The sequence below is a fragment of the Colias croceus genome, chromosome 6 (assembly GCF_905220415.1).
Source record: "Colias croceus chromosome 6, ilColCroc2.1".
NCBI classification, from domain to species: Eukaryota; Metazoa; Arthropoda; class Insecta; order Lepidoptera; family Pieridae; genus Colias; species Colias croceus.
This window is the reverse complement of record NC_059542.1, coordinates 1,710,702-1,731,308: the sequence shown is the minus strand read 5'-3', so window position 1 is coordinate 1,731,308 and position 20,607 is coordinate 1,710,702. Positions and strand designations below refer to the sequence as shown.

The window sequence follows — 20,607 nt, the reverse complement described above, 5'->3', positions numbered from 1 at the left end:
AATTTATCAGATGCAATATGCCTGGACAGTTAATTTTATTTCTAAGAATTTTAAAGAGAAACAACACATCGCTGACATTATATCGGGTCGATAGAGAGATCATTCCGAAAAAGCCGAGACGCTCCTTATAAGAGGACAGCTGCTTAGCTTTCCCTTTAAAAAAAGCTAAGTGCCATAAAAAACGTTTCTGGACCCTTTCCAATCTCAACATGTGAGTGGCAAAGTGCGGCCTCCAAACGATACTACAGTATTCCATAATACTTCGTACTAAGCTATTGTATAGCATAATTTTTGTACGCTCACGGATAAAGTCCTTAGTGTTTCGGATTAGGAAGCCTAACATTCGGGATGACTTCTTAATGACATGATCAATATGAGGTACAAAGGTTACTTTCTTATCAAAAATTACTCCCAAATCTCGGATTGTGTCAACATTTTGAATTAGTTCATTACCAATTAGATACTGCGATCGAAAGGTTAAATTTTTACGGGAAAAACTTACATGGTAGCATTTTTTTGGATTTAGTTGCATTTTGTTTTGATAACACCATTGAGTAAGCCTATTTAAATCGTCCTGAAGTAGCGCAATGTCATTCGGTTCATCAATAGCTCTAGCAAATTTTAAGTCATCGGCATACATAAAACATTCAGAAAATTGAAAACATCGGGGCAGGTCGTTGATATAGATGTTGAAAAGGATGGGTGCTAAGTGCGAACCCTGGGGAGCACCCGATGAAATGTGGTGACTATTGGATCTGTACCCATTCATGACGACAAAGAACTCGCGGTTCGTAACATAAGACTGGATCCAATTTAATAGTGACCCTGTGATGCCATATGCAGAAAGTTTATAGACTAGTATAGGATGAGAGATTCTATCAAAGGCTTTGCTAAAATCTGTATAGATGACGTCAAATTGTTTATTTGCGTCAATATTTCGGATAAGAGACTCTGTAAACGTCACCAAGTTTGTGGTTGTTGATCTTGATGGAATGAAACCATGCTGGTGATCACTTACATAGAGCTTGAAATGTTGTTGGATGTAAGGACAAATTAATGACTCGAAGACTTTCGCAAATGTTGAGATAATTGAAATAGGCCTATAATTTGAGACTATATCCTTCTTCTCGGACTTATGTACGGGGACGACTTTAGCTTTCTTCCATTGAATTGGGAAAGTTCCAGACTTCAGCGACTTATTAAAAATTATTACCAGGGGGTCAACGAGGGCTGTCGCACAAGTAGATATAAAAATAGGCGGAATCCCATCAGGACCAGCACCTTTTTCGACATTCAGCGACTGTAACTTTTTAAGAATGCAGTCCCTATCAAGTGACGGTATTATTAAGCATTGGCTATTAGTTTCAATTGCATCTAGATGATAAGGAACACGAGAGACACTGTCATGAGCAGTTGTGTATGATGATAAAAAATACGAAGCAAAAAGATTACATATTGTTGTAGCATCTGATGAAGAAGTCTCGCTATCGCTCATAGTCAGGGGATAGGAACTGGTTCCACCGCGCTTTAACTTGATATAAGACCATAAGAGCTTTGGATTCTTCGATAGATTAGATTCTAATGAGTCCATATATTTTTTGTATAAGTCCTTTGCTAGTAATTGACATCTCTTTGTTATTAATTTGAATTCAATTTCATCCATTGGATTTTTGTACATCTTATAACGCAATCTCAACTTATTCTTTTCTTTTAATGAACGTATCATTCCTTTATTAAACCATGGTGGATAACGAGTCGATGAGGTTTTATTGGTTGGAACATGCTTAGCTATGATCTCATTTAGCAAATCATATAGAATTTGAACCATGCTATCAACATCATTAGACCCACCAAGAACTTCACTCCAATTAAGACTATTCAGGTACTCTATAATTTTCTTATAATTTGCTTTGTAGAAATTACGTTTCAAGTTGTGTTTGTTGTAAGGTAGATTTAGTTCCTTTAAAAATATAAGTGTAATGTCAAGCGGAGGGTGAAGTACGTCAATGGATGTCAAAGTGAATAAGGGTTCACTTACTGAGCATGAAGATAAGGAAGAAAGGACAAGATCCAAAGTTCGACCAGAAATATTTTTTACACAGTTGAATTGGGACAGTTTACTAACATCAACAAATTCCAGAAATGTTTTACACACATTAGGAAGAGATATATTAAGGGATCTAGAGGTCCAGTTTATTTTACCTAGATTGAAATCTCCTATTATGCATATTGGCATTTTTGTCGACTCAATGACTATATTGCAGTGCTCAATAAAATGTTCGATGGAGGACAGAGAAACAGGTGGAGGATGGTACACTGCACAGAAGATAACTTGATTTGAGACGTGATTAGAAGGCACATCAACAGTCACCCAGAGATCCTCACATCTACTTTCCCATCTATCGATACGGTAGGAGTTAAATTTCCTTAGAACAGCAATTAAGACTCCACCGCCATCTTTATTTGGGTGAAAACCTGACGTCTCCCTATCCCGCCTATAGATCACGTACCTATCATCAACCAGTTCAGAACTAAGTATATTGCTATTTAGCCAGGTTTCGGTTAGGATTATTATATCATAATCGGTACAGGAAATATTATTGTAAAAAGTGTTGGTTTTAGTTCTAAGGCCCCTGCAATTTTGGTAATAGATTTTTAAATTATTGAATTTTGTAGAGGTTAAGTCTCAATCATGGTTATAATAAAAGAAAAACTTACGATCTAGGTTCAGCTAAATTAATTTGCTAAGACTAACACTATTCTTGATCAATATATATTCAGCACCATCAGTTTTACGTACAAATATTTTACCATTTCTAACCCAGACGTATTTGTAACCCATTTCTTTAGCTTTAATTCTGGTCGCTGCATGAAGAGCCTTGTTGGCTGGCGAAAGGTGTTCCATTATGTAAACAGGAGACCTCTGTGTCTCACAGCCCAGATGAGTAGAGTTTAGTTTATCGTGAGGGTTGTTTTGGTTATACTTCAGAATCGAGGCAAGCAGCTGATCGCGCATCTTTGTTGACGTTAACTGAACCACTATAGACCGTGGGCGAGAATTCGATTTATTGGACTTAGCAACGCGAGTACAATGCAAAATATCTTTTTCTCCGATGTTGCAATTAACAACGTTGCCTAGTTGAGTAACGATGTTGTATAGATTCTCATTTCTTTTTTCAGGCATGCATTGTATTTCCAGATTATTCGAACGAGAAAGTTGCTCCAGGTTATTAATTCGTAAAAGTAAATCATCAATTGAATTTCTAAGTTCGGTATTTTCTTTTTCTAATTTTTTTGTTATTTCAGTGGCCGATTGCTGTAATTTCTCAATTTCATCAAATCTTGCATTCATAAACTGCATCGATCTTACGAGCTCCTTCATTTCCTCACGGACTGGTATTAGTTCTTTATTGATAGTGGAGACAATACTAACATTAAATTGACCTAACATCTCGCTAAATTCCGTTTTTATAATATTCTGTATCATTAAACGTAAATCTTCATTATTAGATATCGGAGAAGTTGGTGGTGGGGATCCTGAGGCTTGCCTTTTATTGCCTCTATTCAAGGTTACATTACGGATAGGAGTCGAATCCTTCTTCAAAGTTTTTGGGTTCTTGCTTAGGCATATAGGGCAGTTCCAGGATTTTTCCTCCTTAGATTTGTAGGGGGAAACCTTCATAGATAAGCAGGCATAATGAAATGACTTTCCACACGATGAACATATAATGCACTTTTGGTTTCCACCAGTATCATCGTCATTTGTGCAACATCCCCATAATGCGGATACAGTAGCCATAGTATATATTTAAAAAGTGTAATCCAAAAACTTTAACTTATATTTCCGAATTTTCCCTATATAAAGATTCTCACAGCGGCACACAAGGGCAAGGCACTAAGTAACTTACGTTCCGTCGCTTATTCTTTGACGCAATGGGCGGGGACTATGCTTCAACGCGGCAGGCAAGCAGTTCTGATGCTTATGCGTGGAGCGGAACCGTGCAAATTGCACGCACTACGCGTAGAAATCACAAGTCATGCAGACGTCAGTACATCGATTGTAATATAACTTTTGAACGGAATGATATAAGTTCGCTTAAAATACACACTGTTTATTGATATTTTTGATGTAATTCACTGCAGCACTGGTTTATCGTCAAGTTATGAAAGTACTTGTTGCAATTTAAACGTAAATAACTTTAAGAAATAGTAATTCTTCACAGAGCAAAAACTAACGTATGCTAGCCGTTTGAGTGCACGGTCAAAGATGATTTTATTAATGATCTAATATGCCATATCTCAAACTAGCTTCTCCACGCGGTTTCACCCCGTGGCTCCACTCCTGTTGGTCGTAGCGTGATGATATATGACCATATAGCCTTCCTCGATAAATGGGCTACCTAACACCGAAATAATTTTTCGGTGTTAGGTAGCCCATCCCATCGGACCAGTACTTCCTGAGATTAGCGCGTTCAAAGTTCAAACTAACAAACAAACTCTTCAGTTTTATCCTTTTAGTATAGATAAGTACTAATCCCGAGGATTTAATAGAATGCCTAGAACGAAAACTTCAAATAGAAAAAGGCCTCAGAATACTCAGTACATTATAATTGTTATCCCCAGACGTCGGCTAGACAGGGTCCATTATTGTGCCACCTTCAAAGAACCTTCATATTTATACCATTGCGATATTGCGTCAATTTCTATGAGCTTAGGTCAATTATGATATCTAGTATTATTTACAATGATAACCATAATATTAACATTACATTAATGTGCCTTGCGTGATTACATATGACATGCGATCTTAGATGATATTCGCGTATAATATGTTAAAAAACACGAAGGAACATTGCAAGGATATATAACTACATACATACTCAAATTATCGTAAAAAAACAAACATGTACTTTATTTTTATGTGTACTGTTTGTAAAAGATATTGTTATCTTTAAGTTTCATTCTTGAAAAACGGTAAATAAATAAAGGTAATAACAATGAATATAAATTACGTAATTAATTTTATTTTTCGTTATCAATTAAACTTCAATGATGAAGGATTGATGTCCCCTGTATGAGTATATTTTAACCGATGATGTTACCAATCTTCTCAATTTGTGGCAGCATCTGCAAATTTATAAATTAAAGCGACTATTAAGAAAGTTATAATTTAAATTTAATAGGTACTAAATAAATAACATCGAGGTTTATGAATGCGCAAAAATTAGTATTGAAATTTTCAATTTTTATGCCAACGATTTTTTATTATATTATTCTCTTTTAGACTAACGAATATATAAAATATTAATTAGGCCGTTATCTATAAATAACCTAAAACGAACCACTGTATCCATCAGATTCAAGTTTTTAATAATCTCATGATAATAATTAATAAGATAGAAACTCTCTTAAGAAAAAAACCTCCCAGTTTCAAGGTTAAGCGGATCACTTGAAATATTAACAAATTATGAGATGCAGCGATATTTCCTATTTAACCCGACGCATGCAATTTTTCCGCAGTTATGTAACACGCTATCTAGTGCACTATTACTGTAATTGACGTAATGCACGCGTGTATTCCATTATCTGCAGCTGTGCGGTTATTAAAACTTTTGATCTGTTCACTTTTTGAATTTTTGCCTTTATAAGGGGATAGGTAGATAACTTATACCTACATTAATAGATCTTTTTTGAAGTGAAACTTCTTTAGGCGTGTTAAGAGTAAAATTTCAAGATCACGTCATGGCAACACCGTCACGTCATGGAGTGAGGCGATGATTTTGGTGTCTTTGAATCTTGCCAAACAAGTTTTACTTCTGACACGTGTGTTGCGCACATATGCTCCTTTTTTCTATTGCTTTTGATCCATTAATATTTCGTTATTTACCGTTTTTAGGTGTATATAAGTATAAATGTTTTAAGTTGTAGTTGTAAGTGTGTTTTTGGAATCGTCTAGCTGTAACAAATCCTAAGCCATAATCTATTTACATGCGAAATCCGAGCTAAATCCAATAGTTTAAGTTTGAAGATCAACAAGTATCCATTCAAACACTCCGGTTTATATTTGCAGGATTTTATTATTAGATGTAGCTAACTTCACCTGGCCGCTTTGGGAAACTCGCCAACGATACTTCCTGTTTGAATACCTATAAAGTTGTATGAGAGTTTCGCGTATCCTCATTAATTGATGTGTTTAAAAAAAGGGTATTTTGTAGCCCATCGAGATAATGAATTTTTAATTGAAATATGTACTTCAGAGTTCAGGTCGTTTTTTGTACAGCGTGCAAGTAACTCCGCCGCCTTTTTCTTTTTTATTAATATAAGTGTACACATTTTTTCTTAATTTTATAGCAATTAATATTATAAAAATGTTAAAGAACGTAACACGTAAAAACGATTAAAAAAAAACAAAAAAGAAACTCTGTCTTTATTCATTGTCGTGTACCGATTAATGAAACATAATATTGGTATTTCTAGAACTTTTTCTTTATAGTATTTTGTATATATATATTTATATAGTAGTATTTTTTGCTGACGAATTACAAATTTCATACATTTTAATTGGCATTAACGGTGATGAATAGCTAACAAGATAGAGATATATTACTTATTTTAAAACAAGGATATTGTTGATACTTATGGATGATACCTTGAAATGTTTAGGTATTTTATTGCTTATTGAGTTACATGTTCGTCTAATTTAATTTTTGATGCTGTCCAAGAGGTTTTACTATTAAATTACAGGGTAGATTCAGAAATATTTAATAGAGCCAGGCTAAATGTTTTCGAAACCATAATATAAAACGTGTTTTTAACGATTTCTTTATTTAACAAGGATAAATAAGTCTATATGTACCTACCATTCTTTTTCTCGTAGGTATATTTAAGATTAAAAAAATATTTCACTTCCTTGGTGAGCGGTGACTTCAAAAATCAACAACAAAAATTGATCTGTTTACTGTGATTATTTTTTGATTGGATAAGGTTAAATATATCAAAAACTCCAGCTTCCAGCTGTATAGTAGGTACTCTATATAATATATTTCTGTCCTATTGGAAAATGTCTACGGTTTATAGACGACGACGCGACGTTCCTCTCATGGTAGAACACTATGTTTAAATAATTAAATATCATGTGTATAACCTAACCTTATATCTAAAAGTAATACCACGGAATACATAATAATAGTAATAGTAGTAATTTTCAACAAAACATAACTAATATAGCCACCTCTCCATTTCAGCTTCATAGAACAAGACAAAGTGTCCGGCTTCTGGACGACGATGTTTGTCCTCTCCAAAGTACCTGAGCTCGGGGACACAGTGTTCATAGTGCTGCGCAAGAAGCCGCTAATCTTCCTCCACTGGTACCACCACATCACCGTGCTGCTGTACACGTGGTTCTCGTTCACGGAGTACACGTCGTCCGCGCGCTGGTTCGTCAATATGAACTATTTTGTGCACAGGTGAGTTTTGGTTTTAGATTATTATTGATTTAAGAACTGAACTTAGCAGATGCAAATGTTATAAACCTTCCTCCTTAGTTGCAATTTCTATCAGGCAATTTAGTAGTTTAGATTTAATAGGTAGATGTTAACTCAAAAACAGATTACAGGTGTTGGAACTTGGAAGCCTTATTGCATATTAGAGGTTTCTTACAGGCAATTTAAACACATACACATATAGCCTATAAGGAATTAACAGTATAGGGCATATAGTCCATTGAATAAAAAGTTCTAGAGTGCGTGAGTTAGTAACGTAAGATGTTTCTTCGGAAACATGTCAAGAGTCCCTAGCTAATAAACATACTAAAACCCCGGGACACTAGGAGGAGCCCCGGAGTGGGGGGAGGGGGGAAAAGGTCCATTTTTTTCATTTTTCGCTTAAATCTCAAAAACGGTACATGTTAGAGAAAAACTTTCAAGGAAAAGTTGAAAGACCATAAAATTATCTACAAGTTGTACCTAAATCATTTTTTCCTATATCCTACCGTTTCTGAGTTACACGCAGTAAAAAATGATTTTGGCTCAAACAATTTCCCCATACGATCAAAAAATATTTCTTTCTTCCAAAAAAACTCAAATGTGCAACTTGTGACCGGGTCTGATAGATTGCTCTTAATTAGTTCTATAATTGGGAAAATAAACACATTCCTCCATGGAAGCCTTTAGGAGGAATCGATTGTCAAAATATTATATTAGGGTAGTTTGAGTTACTGAACTTGATCTTTTTATTTTTTTCTTCCAAAAAACTCAAAAGTGCAACTTGTGACCGGTACAGATAGATTGCTCATAATTAGGTCTATCATTGATAAAAATACCAGAATCCACCACGGACGCCTTTACGGGGAATTGAATTTTATTAGGGTAGTTACGATACTTGAACTTTTTATTTTTTTTCTTCCAAAAAACTCAAATGTGCAACTTGTGACCGGTACTGATAGATTGCTCTTAATTAGGTCTATAATTGGTAAAATAAACACATTCCTCCATGGAAGCCTTTAGGAGGAATCGATTGTCAAAATATTATATTAGGGTAGTTTGAGTTACAGAACTTGATCTTTTTATTTTTTTTCTTCCAAAAAACTCAAATGTGCAACTTGTGACCGGTATTGATAGATTGCTCTTAATTAGGTCTGTAATTGGTAAAATAAACACATTCCTCCATGGAAGCCTTTAGGAGGAATCGATTGTCAAAATATTATATTAGGGTAGTTTGAGTTACTGAACTTGATCTTTTTATTTTTTTCTTCCAAAAAACTCAAAAGTGCAACTTGTGACCGGTACAGATAGATTGCTCATAATTAGGTCTATCATTGATAAAAATACCAGAATCCACCACGGACGCCTTTACGGGGAATTGAATTTTATTAGGGTAGTTACGATACTTGAACTTTTTATTTTTTTTCTTCCAAAAAACTCAAATGTGCAACTTGTGACCGGTACTGATAGATTGCTCTTAATTAGGTCTATAATTGGTAAAATAAACACATTCCTCCATGGAAGCCTTTAGGAGGAATCGATTGTCAAAATATTATATTAGGGTAGTTTGAGTTACTGAACTTGACCTTTTTTTTTCTTCCAAAAAACTCAAAAGTGCAACTTGTGACCGGTACAGATAGATTGCTCATAATTAGGTCTATCATTGATAAAAAAAACAGATTCCACCATGGAGGCGTATAGGAGGTATTGAATTTATTAGAGTAGTTAGGTAAAATAAAAAGCTTTCGAATTTTTCACATTTCATGGGATGTAGCTCGAAAACGGCTGCGAATAGAAAAAAAATTATTTTGGTACAACTTGTAGATAATTTTATGGCCTTTCAACTTTTCCTTGAAAGTTTTTCTCTAACTTGTACCGTTTTTGAGATTTAAGCGAAAAATGAAAAAAATGGACCTTTTCCCCCCTCCCCCCACTCCGGGGCTCCTCCTAGGGTCCCGGGGTTTTAGTATGTTTATTACCTAGGGACTCTTGACATGTTTCCGAAGAAACATCTTACGTTACTAACCCACGCACTCCAGACCCCCCTTGGAGGGACTCATTCAATGGACTAATAGGCTAAAGAAACCAGTGCTATTCTCTTCAAATTATACTAAGAATCATTATAAAGAAAAATTAATAAATCATTGTGTGTGTGTGCAGTTATTTACTACCTACTTGTTATGAAATACATAAATTAATTAATAAAAAGGTAATATAAGACGAAGAATCGGTTCTTTTACATCTGTTAAGTTTATTGGACTAAACTTTGCACAAATGCATATTATTCTCGACAGTCATCAATGTTGACACTTAAAGTTTGTTTTAAAAATACTGCATATGTTTACTTATACCTGACTTATTTACGAAGGAGATGTTAGAAGTTTTCGGTAACCGCTTGGGCATATGCCAAATAAGTTAAACGAATTCTTGTTCGAGCGACATGTTGGCTGAATAATATATTTGTTTTATGAATTAGGCTGGCACGTGTATTTTCTGTTGAAAATTATTTATTTTATTTTCTATCTTATTCAGAATTATATAGATTTGAATAAGAATTATATAAATATGAATATTTACGTAAAAATAAAATATTTTTACGGAATTGGGTATCTACTTATCTCTTTATTCGGCGTTTTTATTTTTTAAATAACTTAGCAAAATGTTCGCTTCTAAAGTCACTTCAGTTTTCACAAATAGACTTTAGAGATTCAGGAAAGTTACTATATTTTGCGGAATTATTCAAATACTTTAGCGAACTATAAATTTAAGCGTTTCATATCTTGTACAGACAACGCGCTTATTTGTCTTAAAATTAAAACAATTCTAATGTCATTTACATACATATCGAGAGTATAAAACTTGATGTTTGGACCCAATTCTTGATAATATAGCTGACATACCGGATTAAATACCTACATATTATATACCTATAGGTATATTTTTATAAATAATACCCGTTTCGCGTTGTCGGGGCATCACGTGTGAACGGCTGAACCGATTTCAATAATTCTTTTTGTATTATATTCCTTGAAGTACGAATATGGTTCATGGTGGAAGAACACGTAAATATGTACCACGGGCGAAGCCGGGCGGACTAGTTTAATTATAAACTTATTTAAATAGAATTTATAAAATGAAAGACTATCATATTGAATGCCATAAAACCAAAAATATCAAATTCAATTAATTTATTTCCAAATGCAATATGTATAATATAAATATTTTTTTACGATACCATTGTGCGATGCACGTGAAAAAAATTGATTCGTTCTTTAAAAAATGAGAAAATTATTTACGACTTACGTAGACCGTCAATTAAATCGATATAATATTATTATAATATATATTATGGAAATATGTTTTTAAAGCCCTTGAAATGCCGATGCTCTCAGAAGAATATTAAATGTATTAATTGAAATATTTATTTATTTCTCGAAATCTCAAAGGAATTGAACATCTTAAAATAAATAAATAATGTAGGTAGGTACCGTAAATTGACGTAAGGTTTAAGGTCTTTTTTAATTTTTATTAAATAAATATGTAAAAATAAAAAGTGTTAAGAATTAAGTATCAGACAGATACTAGCGCACTTTTTAATGAAAATAAAATATTTCGATAAGCATTTTTTGATTAAAAATATTTCGGAATATATTAATAACTAGCTTAGCCCGCGGCTTCGCCCGCTTTGTTTAAACTCTAAAACCTAGTAAATTATATACTAAAACCTTCACTCTATCTATTAAAAAAAAAACGCACCAAAATCCATTGCGTAGTTTTAAAGGCATACAAAGGGACATAGGGATAGGGAAAGTGACTTTGTTTTATACTGTGGTTTTATACTATGTAGTGACTATATCCTATTTAAAAGTGAGCGACTGTATCCTATGTAAATTTAATTATAAAGTTAGTATTTTGTTAAGATTTCAATCACTTAATATTCAAAACATGCAGTTTGTAGAACATTCCAAAAAAATAATACGCTGCAAAAAATGGCTGCGAAGAATTATCTCATCACATAATTATAACAAGAGGCCCCATTACATGTATATTTATGATTATTATTAAAACATTTAGGCGTCCTAATTTATTTAAATGCACATTAAATAGATTATAGTGTTAATTGTGGACCAAATTTATATATGGGAACCATTTAAATAGTTTTTTTTTAATAAATAAAAACGTGTAATTTCAACTATTCTCACAAATTGATATCAACTTCAGGTCCGATGTAATACAATGGTAAATACTTTTTTCGTTCTATTAACTAACATAATTAATAATAATTATATAGTCTTAGTGTTAACAAAAAAGACTAAAATAAATATTAAAATTTATTTTTAATTTTAAATTGAGCCAATCATGATTTGTTTTGCTTTGTTACAAATATAATAGTTTTTGTAACTTTAATATAAGCCATTGCAATTGTATTGCGGCCAAAGAGATGTATTTTAGTACAAAATCTTTAGTTCGATAAAAAAACAACTATTGGAAGACTTATCCATAACTTGTAAATATTTAGGTTTACAGACATTTATTTCAAAGAATTACAATTCACTCACACTCAATTACAAATATTTTCACATAGGTATTTGATCATAGGTACGTACGCTACCCGCAATGAAAACAGATATTATGAAAACAACATCTGAAATAAACACTTTATTGCTAAGGTCACACTTTCTCGAATAATTTCCCGCGTTACATCTATCGATCACGTAATTGTTTATTGGTGGTATTAAATAGCGATCACGCGACTCTGACTCAACTGAGATCATCAGATGTTTTTATCAGTAGCAGTCAAAGGCCGCGAGCAAACTTTCCTTCATGCTGTTATGTATCTAGATGCGTTGTGATCAACAAATTTTATCGCTACACTTTGCTCACAATTAATTTTATTGCTTTTGTTGTGTAAATTAAGAGGGGAGAGAAGAAGGAACCATGAAAGAAGTTGTAGTTTTAACATCCATTTTGCGGCATCTAACAGTCAGATAACAGTCTCCGGAGAGACAGACCATTATACAAACCAGACCGGACAGAACGGAAAGAACATTTATCATGTTTCTGTAAAAGGTCATTTCTTATTCAGACTATCAAATATTGGCAAGCAATAAAATTATAATCTATCATGAGCAAACATTTTATTAATAAAATGTATTTATAGATTTTCACGTGAGCACGTAAGAGATTAAAATGTTTGTCAACTTGACTTACTTGACCCTACCTTTTGACTTGCTTGATCACCTTTGGTTGATCATACTTTAGCAAGATTGCATGTGTGTTAATTGTTTGTTTGTTTCTATTTTCAGTGTGATGTACTCGTACTACGCGCTGGTGAGCATGGGCAAGTACCCGCCCAAGTTCCTCGCGATGACGATCACGTTCCTGCAGCTCACGCAGATGATCGTGGGGTGCGCGATCAACATCTGGGCGCACAACTACATGTCGAGCGCGCCCTCGCACACGTGCGGCATCAGCCAGATCAACATCAAGCTCTCGATGGCCATGTACTTCTCGTACTTCGTCCTGTTCGCCAGGTTCTTCTACAAAGCCTACCTCTCGCCGAAGCCCGGCAAGAAGTCGAAGGTCGAGCCCTCGATCTCGGAAGTGCCCCCCTCGAAGAAGAACGACTTCGCCGCCCAGTACAACGGCTACCCGAGACAGAGGAACGGCGTGGTCCACTAGTCGCCGTCTGTGATATTAATTGTACAGGTTATTAGGTGCCGATTGAGTAATTTCAACTTTAATCGCTTCACGTGTTGTTGTGATAGCGCGCCTGCGCGTGCGGGCGCATGATAGCTACAGTTTTTTACATGTACATGAACGGTCACGCGAGAAACACGCGTGGGAATTGCAATTATCGCAGCGTTGTTTGTTTTTAGTATTTATATGCGATGCTAGCAAATTAGCTGTTAATTGGATCATCTGATTGAATAAGTTGTAGGCACTTAAATTGGCCAAAACTCGTTGACCTACAAGTGTGTCAATTACGAGATATAATTGAAACTATAATTTACATCTGCTTACACGAACGAATTATTGATACCCTACAAAAAATAGTTAGGATTAACGTATTATCATGTTTTACTTATTACAGAACACTGAGGAATAAGAAATTATACTAAATATTGACTTAGCCGCCTTATCCTGCTATTGACCTATAATAAATTATTATTCCTCGAGATAGTCATATATTGTGACAGTAGCTGTTCAGGCACTGTTGTCAGGGTATCGGTGACCTTTACAGCGCTTATCTCTCAAGGGTATGCATATTCGCACGTTTTCGCTTTTATCTAAGTCTAAACCACATTTACACTAGCTTTAATGATGTGATAAATCGAAAATAAGCGAAGCACTCGCAGGAATAGATTTTGTTTGAAGGTGGAAGGGGTTAAACTAATGTTTTATCATGTACCATGAATATAGACCTTTTGTTACCGTACAATACAACAAAATAATTATAGCTTATTAAGAGAAGATATTATATGCAAATAATACAGATGGTTCAATTAAAAACATTTTGTGTAAAGAAATCACATCAATACTAAATAACAATTGATATAAAATAGTCTAAAATACTTGTATTAAAAGTTGAAATTATCAATCGGTGTTCGTCTAAAGGTGGCCGTTGTAACATTCCATGCTAGAATATGTGCGGGGTAATGCTTAGGTAACGCTTCAAACGACGGCGCCTCTTAGTGTAGGGATCTTTGGTTGGAGAAAAGCGATCTTATTGCGTAGGTGTTAAAGCTCAAAATATATAGCCGGGATTTGAAACAATCTAAACTTTACATGCTCAGTCACAGAAACTTTCCTTCGAATTTACCGAATCTGTTATTCTCCAATCAAAGTTTGGAACGCTTCTACATTGGTTGAACTAAGGATACATAGTTTTTTATACGCTTCGTTTTTATTTATTTCGAAATTAAATAAAATTGGTACCATAATAATATGTTACATAACCGTTTATACTCCAGTGTTGCATCTACTTATTTACCATATACCGCAGGCCAATGTAGGAGCATTCGACATATTGTTGTTGTTTATCGTATTTATTACTTAAATGAGTGATTATAATATGTAATTTATTTGTAAAAGGGTAGGTTTACCTGTACAGAGTAATTATTGTTTACGCCTGACACCTGCGTACACGCAACATCAGTTTGAATACGTGTTAGCGTGTACAGAGTACCTCGCACAGAGACTTCGCAAGTCAATTTTATTAAGCGAGGATAGTTCGATACTTTGATACGCTTGTATGACAAGTGCACAAAGTATGTTGTAATTAGCGGAGTAAAGCTATAGGGGGCTGTATATAAAATACAAGAAACATAGAGGCCAAATAATAGAGAAATATTTAATTATAAACGTTGTTATTATAATCAGATTTTTCATATTCATCAATATTTAATAACTTATTACTAAATTGTTATTTAGTACGACGGTTAGTGGTATTAACAGCTCTGTATATGTATTTTATAAAAGCCCCCTGACGAGTACAGCTTGATTGAAATATCTAAATGATTTTAAATACCGCTTGTCTAGGTACAAATTTTTGACCCTTTTATATAATGACCGGAAGGATGATGGATAAAGTTATAAAATAAAAAATGGCTCGTGGTAATTTTTTGCTTTAGCCAAACAAATGTGTACAAAGCTTAGGTTTTAGCGTTAGTTGTTCTCTCGTTGAGAATGGATAAAGAGGGAAATCGTGTCGAAATAGTTCAATTAGAAAAAATATTATAGAACAATTCCGCGTCGACAAGACTGTGTTTTCATTGGAATGTCAAAAAATATTAGAAACTTAGATGTTTGAAGTATTACAATTTACAAGTACACATACATACTTGTACGCCATAGAAAGAAGTACTAATTCAATGCAATAATAATATATTGAAAAATATTTACATTAAATGAATCTAACGAAAACTTTTAGATATACTAGAAATTTACATTGTAAAGTCCGCTTAATATCCAGCGTTGGTCTCGCGATAGTTTAGAACCAAGGGACGATCGTCATGTTGTTTTGCAATAATAAATGTAATTGATTAAGTTAGTATAACCTTAACAAATAAAGAAGGGAATGTATATGTGGCTGCTCGTCTATTTCCTTCTCTCTCTAACAACATGTTGTATGAAGAGAGAAGTGATATGTGTGAAGGGGATAGATGTCAGCCATTTTATAATTCCATTCTTTATTGACGCGGGTTATAACAAAATGAGTACAGTTAATTTAACGATAGAGTGATGACGATCAGTTCTTATAGTTTAGGCCAGGTCAATTTCGTATAGAAAGTTCTAGATAAACTGGTGTTAGTATGTTGTCCGCGTGGACTAATCCATAGAAATCATGATGTAGACGATATGGGTTTTTAATTTTTCATCCGAATTCTGTACGAGAATAGATTGGGTTCATAGCATCACTATGTAAAGCGCACTTTATTTCGTGACAATCATTTCTATATGAGAGAAAAATATACCAGGTTAATAGTTGTAGTTTGCTGAATGACTCATAGCTTCTTCTTATCTCTATAAAAGTTTATAATAATAAATAATAATCTTTATAAGCCCCAAATTAATCTCCTCGTGTCAAAGTCAGAGTATTTAAATACGCGTTGAATACAGAGAAATGATGTGTCACGAAATAAAGTGTTACGAACGAGCTAGGCTTTAAACACCGTCGGTATTTCTTTATAATTGCGAATTGTTATTTATTGTTATAAATTTTTATACGCTTTGTAAAATAGTTTACATTGTTTTTTTTTCTTATTTTATTTTTCATGCACAATGTCAAATTGTAGTATATTTTTGATTGATAAGTATTTGTTGATACAATATTGTTTTTCGTTTGAATGTATTGTTCGCTATAATTACAATATTATACAATAATTCCTTTACAATATGTTCCATTGTATTTGTATGTGTGCATATTCTATCGCACTATAAAATTCGATTGGTGCTTCTTAACACATTTCAAATATAAATCTTTGTAAAAATATGAATAAGGAAGGCTCCCATATTGTAAATAATCCCAGAATTTACGAGAGGTAATAATAAAACCATGTAAATGACAAAATTCCAGTATTGTGTAAGTGAGTATCCAACAAGACCTATGTGTAAATAATGTTTTTTTTTTTCATCGTAAAACGCTAATATCTTAAATAATTTCAAAGTAAATACTGGATGGAAAAATGATCCATTGAATTTTAATAGTATGCGGGCATACTTTATTTAGTTACACTATGTGTAAAAGTTAACAGTGACAATAAAGAATCGAATCATCGATGGCGCCGTCGTATGTCGTCTCACTTGCACATTGACGTTTGTACGCTTGCTATCTTGCTTGCACGACGAGAACGTTAAATGCCAACGGTCGCCATTTTAATTCTATTCTTTATTGGTGCTTTTTCTCAGAAGTGTCTGTATTTTACTAAAGGAATAATTATTTCAAATTAAGCATGTTGTGGCGATTTTATTTAGGTATCAGGGATATATCTAATTTATGCTCTCTTAATTTGAAGTTTACCATCTTTCTATCAATGAAAGCAATTTAAATATATTACATTTAAATATATACACAGTTTCAATGCAAATCGTGTAGTCTAAACAGTACATTTCTCTGTCTTAACATAGTATAGGTATGAGGCATTTATTAATAATTTTTTTATTAACTTTTCTTGCATTTACATGAGAATCGTGGTTCAGCCTAGCTAGAAGATAGCAATCGCAGTCCTATATTCGAAGATATATTTTTGTGGAATGTTTTGTCACAAACAATGCCAATAGTCGATTGTATCATAGGTGTGTAAGAGGATTGGAAACATACAACATGCAATCATTAATTTGTATTTTGTGGGCAAATAAAGCGTTAATGCGTATTTATGTGTTTTATTTCTATATAAGTGTCAATTATCGAATAATAAAATGTGATCCATAATAATAGTGCAGTGTTACTACACTTAAAGGTACAAGTCCGAGACAGGCCGCAGACCGCAAACTGCAACAGCAAACTGCAAGCGACAACACTTGTTTCTATGAAAATCTATGAATCGCTGCGCGTTGCGTCTGCAGGCAGCAGTGTCGCCGCGCTTAGAATCAATTTCATAGATGTTCATAGAAACAAGTGGTGTCGCTTGCAGTTTGCTGTTGCAGTTTGCGGTCTGCGGCCCGTCTCGGACTTGTACCTTAAGTTACTACTTCACCCTCTAGAATTTTACAATAATGCATTAATGATATAGAAACAGTCCGTAAGCTGAGCTTTGCATTTGTGTGTGTATAAATAAGTTCCCTAACACCTTTGTATTATTATTCCATACCAAAAATATTTTCTTTCTATTATAGAGGATATCTAGGAAAATTTATATAAATAGTACCTATACAATATAGCCATGTTTTAATATACACTTAGGTACTAAAAAAATGCCTTAATCAAGATAGATTTTTTTTAAATATTCAACGTAGAATTTATTTTAGTATGATAATAATTATAATGATTTATTATTAAACTTCTATTCTTTGCTATAAACCTCACGGAGCCCGAGACCTTTCCAACGAATGCAAAACCGTGGAAATCGGTTCGTGCGTTCTGGAGTTACAGCGTCAGGAAGGAAAACCCGACTTATTTTTATAATATAGTAGATGAAGTTTCATACATCTCTTGTTTTGACCATCCAAGTACAATAAATGATGAAAAGGGAGAAATACATTACATAAGTTATACCTAAGGTGCTGTAAAGTAAGAAACTTCTGATATTTATAAGCCAAACATTTACAATTAATTTAAGTGCGATTATCGTACTACGATCCTGTGTGATCCGAATGAACTGTTCATTATATTATTGACGTCAATGACAAGTTTCTGAACGTAATCACAGCTGATATTGACAATCTTGACGGAGTTTTTGTTGACATTGAAAAGTAAAAACCACAGGTAAAAACATTCCCTTGACAGATTATTGTGCCCTGTGAAATATTCAACGTTGTATTTTCGTATTTTCACGTTGACCAATTGATTCTAAAATGGATATAATTGACAACGATATTAGGCAGTGGGATGCGAATGATGTGAAGGAACATTTTGGCGACAGTTTAACGTTGCTACCATCCAACGACAATATCAAGGAATTGCAAACCATTTTGCGTGACAAGTAAGGTTATCCCATTTTGTAGAAATAGGATGCAAATAAATGGAATTCGAGCAATTATTTATGGTGCAATTAGCTCAATACAATATTTGCATTCATATACAATAAGGCACGCTATATTTTTCATTGAATACCGTATATATTTTTGACTTGTTATATTTTTCATGCCATGTTTTACCCATCTTTGTCAATCCTTTGCAATCACTACTCTGTTTATTTATTTATCTAAATGTATTAACATAACAGTGGGTGCCCCACTTGCCCCATGTGAAGCTGCAAATGATTAATACATAAAAAAATACACCCACAAACGGTATTCATATGTAAAATGCACAAAGTAGTAAAAATATTAAATAAGTAGGTTAGACAATTGTAATTTAAGGCATTATTTAGTTCCTTACAAAAAAAAATCAGTGAAGTAGTTAATAATCTTCAAAATGATATTTCAGAAACACCACTCGTAGTGATTTTAAATTCTATGCCGATCGTTTGATACGTCTAGTCATTGAGGAAAGTCTGAACAAGCTGCCATTCACCGATTGTGAGGTGATCACACCAACAGGAGCTTTATACAAAGGTCTGAAATATGGATCTGGGAACTGTGGGGTGTCTATTGTACGTTCCGGAGAAGCTATGGAGCAGGTACGTTTATCATCTTAAATATTTAAAAACCCAACTTCACAAACTACAAACTTATAAGTAACGATATTTTGTTCATAAAATTAACTATTGTAAATGAAACTCCAATATCTATCAGGTAAACATAAAAGATTTATTTTTATAATTTCTCTATATCATCATTTTATACAACTCACACAGAATACACTTGAATTTAAATGTAGGATATTTTAACAAATATCTTACTGAATCTTTATTATTACAACTTACTACTTTTTTACGTTTGAAAGTCTAAGCAAATATGTATTATGGAGTGTTGTATTTTTTCAGGGTCTCCGTGACTGCTGTCGCTCAATTCGCATCGGCAAGATCCTGGTAGAGAGTGACAATGACACTCATGAAGCTCATGTGGTGTACGCTAAATTCCCTGAAGACATCGCTAGACGACAAGTACTCCTCATGTATCCTATTATGTCAACTGGCAATACTGTTAAACAGGTATTGAAAAAATTATGTCAAAAGATTTTTTTATTGTTTGTTTATCTATCTATTTAATATAATAAGTATTTTTATTAACTTCAAGCAATATAGCTTCACTTTTGAGATTGAATACAGAATACAGCAGCTTTTTTAGAATTGTTTACGATTTTAAAAAAGCTGCTGTATTCTGTATTTAGCACCATTATTCTGTAATGAGCACCAACAACATTCCCAATATACCATGCCTTCTACTAAAATTTCTTTGCTAATTAAATTCCACTTATTTCAGGCGGTAAATGTCCTCACACAACATGGTGTGAAAGAAGAAAGTATAATACTCTCAAATCTATTCTGCACCCCTGCAGCCGCACAAGCAGTGGTTGACTATGTACCAAAGATGAAGATCCTAACCTCTGAACTACACCCTGTTGCTCCAAATCATTTTGGGCAAAAGTATTTTGGGACTGACTGATGCGAGGATGAGGAGGCATAAACTATTTACGATTAAAACCATAGTGTTTTGTTTGTTGGCAAGAAATGTTTTGAACATGTGTTTGTGTATTTTTTAATTGGTTCATTTATATTAACATGTTGTTCAGAAACATCAATCTTGTCGAAATATACTTATGTTTCGAGTAAGTATTTACGCAATATATACCTAAAAGGCTTTTAGGTATATATTGCGTAAACACTTTCATATGCCTTTTAGGCTGCTTATAATTTATTTTGCCTGTTGTGAATCAGCAGAGCTATAAATAACATTTCTTCTACATAATATAGATTTGTTGTTTTCTTTCAATTTTTAATACTAAAAGCGACTTGCTACTATGGACTTTTCACAATAAGATGGTTGTGTGTACCAACATAAGTGCTGATTTACACAGGGT

The 20,607-nt window shown here is 33.6% G+C and overlaps 2 protein-coding genes across 2 annotated transcripts in view; both read left to right on the top strand.

Annotated features, from left to right (window-relative positions):
* Positions 1-17,356, top strand: part of LOC123692204 (elongation of very long chain fatty acids protein 6) — a 55,142-nt gene extending 37,786 nt beyond the window's left edge. The window contains exons 3-4 of the mRNA XM_045636902.1: positions 7,245-7,466; positions 12,788-17,356. Coding sequence (XP_045492858.1) covers positions 7,245-7,466; positions 12,788-13,163 — 598 coding nt within the window. The 3' untranslated portion in view covers positions 13,164-17,356. The remainder of the gene's footprint in view (positions 1-7,244; positions 7,467-12,787) is intronic.
* Positions 17,357-18,407: 1,051 nt separating this feature from the next.
* On the top strand, positions 18,408-20,273 carry LOC123692450 (uracil phosphoribosyltransferase homolog). The gene is made up of 4 exons (XM_045637198.1): positions 18,408-18,625; positions 19,072-19,264; positions 19,571-19,738; positions 20,010-20,273. Exons 1-4 carry the CDS (start codon positions 18,498-18,500, stop codon positions 20,190-20,192), a joined length of 672 nt encoding a protein of 223 aa, XP_045493154.1. The 5' UTR covers positions 18,408-18,497; the 3' UTR covers positions 20,193-20,273.
* Positions 20,274-20,607: the final 334 nt, after the last annotated feature.

Coding starts and splice junctions, on each gene's coding strand:
- LOC123692450 (XM_045637198.1), top strand. CDS start 18,498: ATGGATATAATTGACAACGATATTAGGCAGTGGGATGCGAATGATGTG. Junction 18,626..19,071: donor CAAACCATTTTGCGTGACAA/GTAAGGTTATCC, acceptor ATGATATTTCAG/AAACACCACTCGTAGTGATT. Junction 19,265..19,570: donor CCGGAGAAGCTATGGAGCAG/GTACGTTTATCA, acceptor GTATTTTTTCAG/GGTCTCCGTGACTGCTGTCG.